This window comes from Watersipora subatra, chromosome 7 (genome assembly GCF_963576615.1).
Source record: "Watersipora subatra chromosome 7, tzWatSuba1.1, whole genome shotgun sequence".
In the NCBI taxonomy this organism is placed as follows: domain Eukaryota; kingdom Metazoa; phylum Bryozoa; class Gymnolaemata; order Cheilostomatida; family Watersiporidae; genus Watersipora; species Watersipora subatra.
In genome coordinates, this window is record NC_088714.1 from 26592990 (window position 1) to 26605660 (window position 12671).

At 33.1% G+C, this 12671-nt stretch overlaps 1 protein-coding gene across 2 annotated transcripts in view; it reads left to right on the plus strand.

Annotated features, from left to right (window-relative positions):
* The window catches only part of LOC137399557 (ribosomal oxygenase 1-like), a 30249-nt gene extending 20987 nt beyond the window's left edge, over positions 1-9262 (plus strand). For both annotated transcript variants that reach the window (XM_068085729.1, XM_068085730.1), the window contains exons 11-15: positions 2809-2950; positions 3033-3203; positions 8136-8251; positions 8413-8499; positions 8611-9262. In XM_068085729.1, coding sequence (XP_067941830.1) covers positions 2809-2950; positions 3033-3203; positions 8136-8251; positions 8413-8499; positions 8611-8721 — 627 coding nt within the window. In that variant the 3' untranslated portion in view covers positions 8722-9262. The remainder of the gene's footprint in view (positions 1-2808; positions 2951-3032; positions 3204-8135; positions 8252-8412; positions 8500-8610) is intronic.
* The last annotated feature ends 3409 nt before the right edge of the window (positions 9263-12671 follow it).

A 12671-nucleotide genomic window follows, 5' to 3' on the forward strand; every position in this document is an offset into this window, starting at 1 on the left:
GGTTTTGACCTTAACACGATTAACTGTAGTCCTGTGATGTATTAGTTTCATACTCTAACCTTGACCTTAGCTTTAACTATCTCATTAGTTGACTCAATGCAATAAACTGTCCCTTTATAAATTGTAGGTTATATATTTTGCTTGAGAAATTTTGATTTAGGTAGTTGGTCGATGCAGGGAGTTGCTGTTTATAAAGTACATTTGAACCATGCGAAGTTAACCCATTCAAATATTTTCTTCAAATGTCACCAGTCGGATGTCGAAACAAAAGGTTTCATGAAGATATGCAATGTTTCATTTAAATTATTTGAAGGCTCAAAGGAATTATAAATATTTTGAATAATTGTCCCACGACCAAACATGAGCGAAGCAATTGTTTGGGAGCTTTATGATAAATGCATATGCGCACACAACTCCCGAAAAACTATCCGTCAACGGCTGTAACCAAAACCATGTACCGAAATCCCATCAAAAAATTTAACCATTTTTGTGTAGAGTCATTTAAGTATAATAATGATACAAAACACATATAAACCTATTTAAATATGTTACCAAGTCTTTGAAAAGTTGAGACAATATCCTAAAACTTACTCATCTGTTCGGATAATACATAACTAGACAGATTAATTTGGCCTAAAATCGTCATTAAAACCTGACAAGCCTTTTTTAATCAAAATTAAGACCGGCAAACAAAATGCCAATAAAGCCGTGCGACAGATAGTAAGCCGTGCGTATTTCACGAGAAAAACGTGCACATTTTACCAGTCTGTGGCATTGTCCAATTGCCGAAGGTTTCTGTAATAAACCTAGAAGTACTGAAAAGTAATCATTTCTTTTTTGCCGATTCTACCGGACTCTGACATTTTGGACACTTATAATGAGTACTTTGGTATTTCAACTGATGTCCAAAGCAGTAAAAGTAAAGGAAATGACGATGATATTTTTCTAACGATTCTTATAAGATACTTAAATTCTTATTATACAATATTTAATTGTAAGAATAGTTATTCGATTTTATAAGATTATTATAAGATTTAGTTATAAGATAATCATTCGAATTTACAAGATCGAAGTATACAGTGACCGATGGTGTGCAATATGTTACTGTTATTATTTTTCTAAAGATTTTGTTGATGAAACTATGGCTATGCCCAATATCGCGGTATTGCCAAGCCATTTTTAATATCTGCAAAATTAAGTAATAGGCCTACATTTTCTTATAGATATACATCTATTTCTATGACAACCAGCTAAAATCTGTTGAGATCTTTAAATTCAGCATAATTTTTTAGATATAAATGCAGAAATATAGATAAATATCACAACCTCTTGATATTGGTTGCTATGACATATGATATACAGCCCCCTCCCAACCTGTGTATATTACACAGCAGCTTGCCATTTTACTTCTAATATTGCATTTCTCCTATTGCAGGGGAGAGATATAAACATACAATCTTTTCTTTTCATTATTGCTGTTTGTTGTATATAATAACACCCAGTACATTACAGCTACCATTACAGCTACCATTGCAGTTCTCCTATTGCACTGCAGTGCCATTTGACTGCTAATATTGCATTTCTCAACCAACAGTACCCTTTCTTTTTCCATTATCACTTTGGTCGTGGGCTGTATGACAGGGGAATTTCTTGTATATAAAATTTGTATTTAAATATTGCATTAAACAGTGCATTATGTAAAACTATGTTAAAACTGTATAAAAAGCTAAATTATATGTAAAAAACTAAATGAGTAATTACCATTAAAAAAGGTAATTGCTGTAAATTCACCTTTACATAAAGATGGGAACGTGGAAGTTTAGCTTTGGCCATTCAGGAGAAGAGTGTAGAAAGATCGTTATAAAAGTTAATCTAACATAAAACATGCAAATCTTTATTTAAAAATTTTTTTCGAGTATTTCATTTTTTATGCCATTAATTTACATTTTACCTTCAGTTTCTAAATTTCTTCACACAACTACCAAACGACTTTAGATATGAATATTGAACCATAAATAATTGCTCATATTCTAATTTTCTGGTTTATCTCTAAGGCAAGCATTACCTTTGTCTTTTTCCCACAACTCATACCACTGCTTGCACTACTACTCTTTAGAATCCAAGAGTTTACAACTAAAAGAAAGGAATGAAGCAGTGTTTCATATTATCTGAACACCATAGAATCAATCAAGTTTTGGGAAGAATGACTGCAATACATATGCACTCATTTTAAAAACCAGCAATGGGTCGAGAAACTTTGGATGTCATATGTTGATAATCACTCTGAATGTTGAGCCAACTACACGTATGTTTGGCCCAATTTGATATCGGAAAAATCATGTCAAGGTTTGGCTCTATTTATATCTGCCAATTTTAGCCGTTTAGCAACCTTTTTAAAACTCATAGTTTTCAAAATATTCATAGAATATCCATAGAATTATGTAAACTTCAGATCAGTTTTATGAGGTAGTCAATAATGTTACCACAGAACAATGTAGTCAGTGTAGAATTATTGCAATTTCATTTAAACATGTCGAATTCAAAGAAGTTCTCTTTAGATGATATTTTGCATATCTTATCTTCTCAAGTCAGTTTATAAAATTTTAAGTATTTTTCCTGTTTCATTTTAAAAGTAAAAACAAAGATGTTGTTGACTAAAAAATAGAGCGTTTATAATAGAGAGTTTATTTCCAGATCTTATGTTACCTTTAACATGCAGTTTATTAAACCCCTACAACTTGACCACTACACTAAACCCCTACAACTTGACCAACTTGACATTATATAAAAATGGCACAACTTTTACAGGATGGCCAACCTAGGCAGGCTTTTCTTTCCAAGTTACAAAAGCTAATGGAAAAATTAATGGCTTTTGCACCGGTTGACGGAGCTTGTGACCTGATGGCTAAAAAGTTTGTGCATGATTCGCTCCCACCCTTCCTGAACCCAGGTACGTAGTCTATGCTTCTTGTCATGCTTACCAAGATGGACTGCTGTTTATATTGAATGACACGCTTGCTTGGTCTGTTTAGTGGAGGTTTCACATAGCATTGCGGATCAGGGAGAGAAATGGCTGAAAGGACAGGTGCGGGACGCGGTGGAACTTGAACCAGACACAAGGGTGCGACTTATGAGGAAGCACAGTCTAAGAATGATCAATGAGCCGACAGTAGATGATGATAGTGATGATGCACCATCATTAGGTATTTCTATCACTTTTCAGTACCTCTATGGTGTATGTGCCTTCATGTTGCTGTCTCTTACGGTCTTCGCTAATACTCCTATACATAACATTCTGGCAGTAGTTTCTGTATGTGCTGCCATCTTTAATAGTGTTGTTCAGACTATAACTAAATTACAGTAGATGCTCCTAAATTTAAACCTATAACATAAATTTCTGTTTCACGTAAAGAATTTATGTAAAGTTTTTGCTTCATATTCTGTAAAAAATTCTATAGAACGTAAAGTGTTAAGTCGTGAAAGTTCTCTAATTCGATTTGAATAACGAGAGTTCCATAGTTCGCCTTAAAAATATCGTTTTCCCCTCTTAGGAGAGAAAACGATGTATAGAGGTATCTCTATTATATATACTAGTACCCTATACTAGTAGTGAGAGATCCATAGAGTTATCTCTATTATATATACTAGTACCCTATACTAGTAGTGAGAGATGTATAGAGGTATCTCTATTATATATATTAGTACCCTATACTAGTAGTGAGAGATCTATAGAGTTATCTCTATTATATATACTAGTACCCTATACTAGTAGTGAGAGATGTATAGAGGTATCTCTATTATATATATTAGTACCCTATACTAGTAGTGAGAGATCTATAGAGGTATCTCTATTATACATACTAGTACCCTATACTAGTAGTGAGAGATCTATAGAGTTATCTCTATTATATATACTAGTACCCTATACTAGTAGTGAGAGATCGTCAGGCATGCCGATAAAACAAAAAGACTATGTAGCCGAGCAATTATTCAGAGATACCTAAAGTTGGTAGATTGGGGCAGGTGTTAGAGTGCCTGTCTACCAATCTGAATGTCGTGAATTGTATTTATTTTGTACGAATTGGAGTCTTTCTAAAATCAATCTTTTATTCTAACCTCTAGCCTGGCTTCGCAAAAATAGACGGACAAACAGACACTTCTATCAATAGTAAATATATATTTCTGTTTTACTATTTTTGACGTATGCGATGTTTTTTTACCCAGTATAGACTTACTTTGCTGTCCAAAAAAACAAGCGAGAAAATCGATTTAAATAGACAATGAATACATGTGCTCCCCTTATTAAATAGACAATGAATACATGTGCTCCCCTTATTAAATAGACAATGAATACATGTGCTCCCCTTATTAAATAGACAATGAATACATGTGCTCCCCTTATTAAATAGACAATGAATACATGTGCTCCCCTTATTAAATAGACAATGAATACATGTGCTCCCCTTATTAAATAGACAATGAATACATGTGCTCCCCTTATTAAATAGACAATGAATACATGTGCTCCCCTTATTAAATAGACAATGAATACATGTGCTCCCCTTATTTAATAGACAATGAATACATGTGCTCCCCTTATTAAATAGACAATGAATACATGTGCTCCCCTTATTAAATAGACAATGAATACATGTGCTCCCCTTATTAAATAGACAATGAATACATGTGCTCCCCTTATTAAATAGACAATGAATACATGTGCTCCCCTTATTAAATAGACAATGAATACATGTGCTCCCCTTATTAAATAGACAATGAATACATGTGCTCCCCTTATTAAATAGACAATGAATACATATGCTCCCCTTATTTAAATAGACAATGAATACATGTGCTCCCCTTATTTAAGGTGAAATTATCATAATCATTTACTCTAAACCAAGTGAAAGTGTTAAAAAAAAGAGAAAAGTTATTCATACAAACCAATAATATTACAGTTACCGTACAGTCATTAAATTAATAAGTTAGGTTTAGTTTTTCCTTAATTGAAGGGCCAAAGGGATGAGTTGGGAACAATCTTGGGACAGATTAGGCAATTTACATGCATTTTATTGGTCATATTACGTAAAGTTTGTATAACGTAAACGTTCTCAGAATGGATTATTTACGTTGTAGGAATATCTACTGTGTGTGTTTCTTATAATATTCAGAAATATTCAAAATATAATTTAGTAGGGTTAATTAGAATAACCTTGTATATACTGCTGGATATGAAACATTGTGTATGCTCTGTTGTATATTGTAGTATATACTGCTGGATATGAAACATTGTGTATGTTCTGTTGTATATTGTACTATATACTGCTGGATAGGAAACATTGTGTATGCCCTGTTGTATATTGTAGTATATACTGCTGGATATGAAACATTGTGTATGTCCTGTTGTATATTGTAGTATATACTGCTGGATATGAAACATCGTGTATGTCCTGTTGTATATTGTACTACAAAACAGTCAGTAAAACCGTTTTGCTGTAACTATGAAATGTGCTCTATAGGTTGATTTACAAGGAAACACTTTTGTAGTTGTCTTCTTTTATATAGAAATTTTGATTCAAGTCATTGCTTTGCGAGTATGCAAGTAAGAAAAAATCTAATGTATGCTTCTTGTTTAAAAATTGTTTAATATTGTTAAGTAATTTGAAACTTTAAAAAGAGTTGCAGTTATTCCTATTTTCACAACATTTTTAATACATTATTTTTTCTACTTCATTTGAGTGTTTGTTGTTGCTAAAGGTTGGATTGTTGGTGTAATATTTGTGTGTAATGGTGTAACATTGGAATGTTTGTGTGTAATGGTGTAATAGTGTAATATCTGTGTGTAATGGTGTAATAGTGTAATATTTGTGTGTAATGGTGTAATAGTGTAATGTTTGTGTGTAATGGTGTAATAGTGGAATGTTTGTGTGTAATGGTGTAATAGTGGAATGTTTGTGTGTAATGGTGTAATAGTGTAATATTTGTGTGTAATGGTGTAATAGTGGAATGTTTGTGTGTAAGGGTATAATAGTGTAATGTATGTGAATGACATCCATGGTTTTTCACAGAAATGGTTTTATATTCAGTAAGCTCATTTGATATTTTTAAACATTGCAAGTATTTTTAAACATGCTAAGTTTTACGTCTCCTCATAATGATTTACATATTCATTTGTAGTTATATCTTTACTTTTATTTTATAAAATACCTTAAATAATCATAGATTTTTGCTTCATATTTTCAAGCCTTCAAAGCATTTAGTATAACTGTAAGTAGTTGGCTCACTTATAGCTTATAATTATTTTATATTTATTTTTGTGATAACCTCTCACAAAGGTTATCGCTTCTGTTATTAGCAAGCATATATATCGCTAGTCCATTCCTATGTCTATTGAACTACTATTCCTCCCATCAAACTGGTCTTTTTCAATAAGCGAGTATATGTAAAGTTACTTGCATTGAAATGGACTACATCAACACGAAGACACAAAAGTTTCATGGCCAAAGAATTTATTGTTTCTGATTCAAAACCTGATAACTGGATGAAAATAAAGTAAGACTCAATGTTAGCCTTTGATCGTGTAAATTCACAAGCTCTTATGCATTCAATCATGTTACATTTGCATGAAACATAAAGCTATCAATAATAACTATTCATGTATCAATAATCTTTACCATAATATGAGCTGTGTTTCTGTCTGCCCGAAGCCACGCTTACAGGTTGCGAAAAAAAAGATTGCTTCATACCGGATTCAAACTCATCGCCTTTGGCCTAGTAGTCAGACACGCTAATATCCGCGACAATCCTTCGTTTTTTTGTGACGTCATTTTATCATTGACGGCCATCTTTATAGACAATTTTATCGTTAAAAACACGATGCTTTTGTGCAATGAATTTTTGAAAACGATGCTTTTGTTTGCATTTTTTTATAGTATCAAAACAACACCAAAAAGTACTATTAAATGAAAGAATAACGATCGTTTTCTACAAATATGGCGGCTTTTTCGTAAACAAGTGCATGTGCAAACGGCTTGATGACGTCAAAAAATACGATGGATTGACCGCCTTCACATGTATTCAATAACTGTGCATATACTTATTCTCTGTACTTTATCGGCACTCCTGATGATCTCTCATGGCACACCTGACTGTCAGGATACTTGTACAGCTTATTTGTGTTGTATTGATTTGTAAAAAAAGTGTTTTGTTTATTAGTAATCTTAACAATCTCAGTTAGGAATAGAATTTTATAGCCATGTCTACAGACATGGAGCAGTTATCAAAGCTTACTTGGAGAACCATAAAATAACTATTGATGCACTGTAGGTTTAGAAATTGTTTTACTGTAACTATGATAACTGCCTTGTCTATATATGGCCTATTTGCTAGGATTTTGATATTTGCTAGGAAATATGTAAATGTACCTTGAGATACGAGCTTAACGCGTTCCGGAACCAAACTCAAATCAAATTTTCATTAATAAAATTACCAAATATAAATTAATCTGTTCCCAACCTGTGAAAAACCCACCTAAAACAGGATATTACTATGGCTAAACCTGTTTTTAATTGTTCTAGTTCACCACCTACGCTCACAAAGTAACAAATACCTTTCTAGTGGTTATGGCCTGCAATAAAATGTGACATTATGTACAGTACTGTGTGGAGTTCTTACTTTCAAGACGGACAGTAGCGGCTAACAGCAGGTGTGAGAGAGACTTGACAGCCACACATTTGGTACGCTAGACTGTTGTAACATCATAACGTAAACTTTAAATTCAACTTCAAGAACTTAGCTTATTACGCTCACGCACTTAGAATTGTGTTTAAATCTTATGTTACACTAAACGTAATTCTAATTTTGTTTTATTTTTTAGCTTGGCTCATTTTAGTTCGCTTTTTGACTTGTTTTCAGCTTCACTTTGAGCCGGCTTTCTGAAAACTTGAAGTTTTCTTTGTATCTCAAGTTGCTTGTGTGTTGGGACACTCGTATCTCAAGGTATTACTGTATATACGGAGCGCATATGTAGCTCAAATTTTATCTTTTTTTCTGGTTTTCATAATCTTGGTGTGTATAACCCTATCACATTGCAATTAGGTTGCGATTTAAATTATTCATTATTCGGTTGTGCCTAGCTGAGGAATCAGATGAGAATGACTCTTCTGGCAACACTATAAAAGTGTATTATAACACAGACAATGACAGGTTGTACCATGGCAATGAACTACAACACTTTGAAGTAGATGGGGATGTAAGTCCATTCAACTTCTTTAACCTCAGTGTTCGTCTGCTACCCTTACATTTTTGTTATCATAGTGTTTGTGCTATTTGTGCCGATATGTCTTATGCTTATTGAGTCTTGCTGGTAGTAATGTTATACCATTGTTCTCTTGGAATACTATCTTCTTACAGCTGGCACCTGCCATAGAATTTCTTCAGTTAACATTCCCAGAGTTCACATCTATAGATGAGCTACCTCTTGAAGACATTACTCTGAAGGTAAGATAATTCAGGTGTACGTCTGCTGAACTGCACTGAAGAAAATTGTTAATAGGTCTGGTCACCTGCATGACAGTGTCAGCTTTATTATACTTGACACTCTGTTGACAGATGGATGTGGCCATGCTTCTGTACGACAGAGGGTTGCTGCTTACAGAGACGCTCTTGCCTTGTATCGACTCAGAATTCAGTGAAGAGGAGAGTCAATCAGATGAAATCTGACTTCTTAATATTCAACTGACTGGAATCTGTTTATATGTGATCACTTTTATATATCTTAGTGCAAAGATGCACTATTATATGGTGGATGGAGCAATGATTGTCCAAATAAAGTCATGAAAATTGGTAAAAAAAAAGCTGAGGGTAGTGGCTAGTCGCAAAAATTTGGAAGAAATAAGAAAGAAATAATTTTCTTATTTTAAATGTTGTCAATTTCAAGAAATCTTATAGACAAGTAAGAAATCATTTTGAGCTGTTTATTGCAGTCATTATCTCATGCTAGTATTTAGGGTATTATGGTTATGTACTTCCATAGTCACTAGCTCTCTTACTGGTAACGTTTTAAATCTTTATCTTTCAGTCAACGACAATTTTAAAGCTTATAATTGGTTTTGGCCGGTATTATTATAAACCAGCCACTGATAATACTTTTTGGACTTACAAAAGTTTATCAAAAGTTTTAAATGATTCTTATAGCATGAAAAGGTCACTCGCTATATTTTAGTCGGCCAAGCTTCACTTATAATTATATAACAAATAAATAGCTTTTGAATGATTATAACTGAATGTGCATTTTAAATTTAAGCTCAAATTATCAGTCATTCTAATATGAAAACTGACTTAAGTGTAGAGCCACTTAGAAATTGTTTTACAGGCAATATCTTGTGACTTTTACAAAATTTCAACTTTCTTCACAAATGTCCATTTTATCTTCGGAGCCTAAATTAATCCCATCGAGGATAGTTGAAGTTTCCTAATACCTATTCATACTCGGAAGCACACATCATGATGACAAATTTCTCAAATTCAACTTCAGTGTTCTTCAAATGGCCTTTTTCAATACTACCAACTTTGTCAGAGTTCAGCTCCATTGGTAGCTCTTATTCATTTTATAATGAAGATAATGGGATAAAGCCCAGTTCGCAGTAAAATTCATGATATATCTGTGCTATCAATATAACCAAGAATAAAAAACTCCAAACCATACATAAAATATTGTATAATTATAACTAATATTTACAGTCAAACCTCGTCTTACAGTCATCACCTTTATATAAAATCTTTCTACATGACATAAAATTCAACGTATGACATAAAATTCAAGCAAATATTTATCTCAACATACAGTGATTTGCAAAATGCAGTATCTACTGTTTTTTCTTCAAACATCACAGCTCCTCAAATAAAAGCTAGTGAGGCTAACAGAAATTTAAAATAAAACAACAATAATAAACTATATATAAATTATAAAAAAGACTTGATTTGCATCGCGTTCAGAAGTGGTAGTTGAACTAAGCGGCTCTGTGTATTTTCATCACTCACCCTCTTACTGAAGCCACGCATTGCCAAGTCTATAGTTCTGCTCATCCGTTTAGTGTAAAGCAACCTTTGTTATCGATAATCAATTTGGTTTTCTGCATAGTTGTAAATGACACTTTTGTTTTAATATATGTAATTAAAGGCTTCGTCGTTGTTTCTGAGCTCTAGAACACGTTGAACACAATACATGCAGTGCATTTTTATAAAATATATATATTCCAATACTCAAGGATTCAACATAATAAATATCAGAACGATTTTACTTTTTATATCAAGGTCATAATATATCTAAAATAGTAGGAGCATCAATTGGTGATCTTTTCAGATGATTTTTAGTTTGTGCCAACATTAAAAAAGTTTTTTATCATAGATTTTATAATTCCATCAAGACTGATTGCTACCAACAAAACATCTTCGTTCAAGTTAGAGAGAATCCAGTTTTCTTGTTTGTTTTAAGTGTATACGTTTGTTTGCAAGATGTTTAAAAGGCATCTTTTCATTCCTTTGTTTTCATTTTATTCAATCTTGTGTCACCGCATGAACACGGCAAAAGTTCAAAACAGTGAAAGCTTTTTTTGAGAAGCTGTATACCCAAGGTTTGTTGACAGTTTAAAGGACGAAGAATAGTTTGCACACATCCAGCAGCCAAAGCTGAATGAGCTAGTGGGCGCTGTCTACAATTACATATTGCCATTTACATACTTCTATGTAAACTTGGTCAATGATTATTTATGACATTACCCTGCCTGCTGAGACCTAATCAAATTTACAGTTGGCTTTTGCTCTAAGATCCATGAAAACTTCAAGGAATGCTTTTCAGAGTAACTCAACTGTGTTGTTAGCTAGCGGAAAAGGTGAACAGCTGCTGAAACATTTAAGACAGTTTTCGGGGAACTAAGAAAAGACCTTTATTACCTTGAGAGCGGGTAATCAAGATTTTATATAAGAGAACAAACTCAAAAGACACTAAATTTTGAAGCATGTCTGCTGAATGCATGAAATAGACAGGTGAGAATATAACTAGGGAGTGCGGCTTATTTTGTTAGTACAGTGTGCCGGTGTCATAGTTTTACATTTCATTCACATCACAAACTCATGTGTCAATAATCTCAACTTGACCTTATTCGATTTTACATAAAAGTTCCTTGAATGATCTCACACCACGAGTCAGCATTTTTGAAGCCTGTAATTAATGAAAGAAGAAATTCAATGAAAAATAACTCTTACGTATTTTGCTCTGCACTATAATCTCCGCTGTATTACACCAGGAACTAATGGAAAGCTCCATTGGTTCCTGTTGGAAGTCTCCTAGAGGTATTTAAATAAAAGAAAAGGCAACCCTAATATATCTCTTTCATTTACTTCTACTAGTGAATTAATGGGTAATTGCTGTCACATACTGATGATAACATCTTCATAAGTGTTTTTATATTATTGTAAGTTACTTGCATTAATAACACGATTTGACAGTGTATTTTGACTTGTGGTGCTATTTGTTCCATTTGCATTGCAATACAAAGAATTTAAAAGGCTTCTGAGAATGTGTTGTGTGTATAGTTTTGCATTACAACATTTTTATTTGTACAGTTGTAGTAAATTTGACTAGTCGATTACAATAGATAGGGAACACGACGTATACACCGTTTTGCTCAATCAATCAACCATACAGTTGTGCGCTAGAGGTGATAATTAATTTTTCGACATTTCAACAAAAAATTGGAAAAAGGGCTATTTAGAGGTTTCTTGTTTTTTATGTATATACATTTTTTTACGCTAAATTAATTCATTGCTTTTATTGTATCTTACTGTTTGGTTTGTCGTAGCTTTAGTGTTTTGTAATAGTTAACTCAATTTTTTTTATTCCAAAATATTCAATTAATTGTTTACTTTTATCATGGCTCACTCTGGGTTGTTGACTTGTTACAAGTAATAGTCGACTTAGTTTTAATGTTTATATATAAATATTAAAATATCAATATTCACTTTTTAAGACTATATTTCTTAACTATTGATATATGACAAGGTGGTACACACTCTCTATCATACTACCATACATATTTCCTCAGTAACGAATGACATTGTTTTTTTTACAAAAGGCATGCCTCAAAGTAGTCCAAAGGTGTCTTTTACAGGTAACGCTTGTTCCAAATACCCTTTGTTAAGTCATAGACAGACTACGTATGATGATAAGCCATATTTGTACGCAACAGAGCTGTTATAGACAGCGATTGTTTGCAATTCCTAAAGACAAACAAAATGCTTGCGAATTATGAAGAGGCACTCAAAAGTGTGATAGTGATTGTATCTTGTTTTTACAAAAGACGCGTGTACCTTTCTTTGTTCTCTTAAAAGCTCAGTTTGTCTTTTTTCACACACAGATCAGAGGCAGGCGGCCATTTTATCTGGCTTAGCATACAGGAGTGATATAAGCACTAAGAACTGTGAAGGCTGTACAATCATGTCTAAAGGTATAAATGCTTGATCATTTAGGCTTGCATAGGCTTTTGTTGTTGTCTAGCCAGGAATTAGCGTTTAGGAAAAAGTCACTAGTGCCGAAACAACTGAATCTGATTTCAGTGTGTTTGTTCAACGCTGAGTCAGGGACAGCTCACTGATTGGAATATTTAACTGTC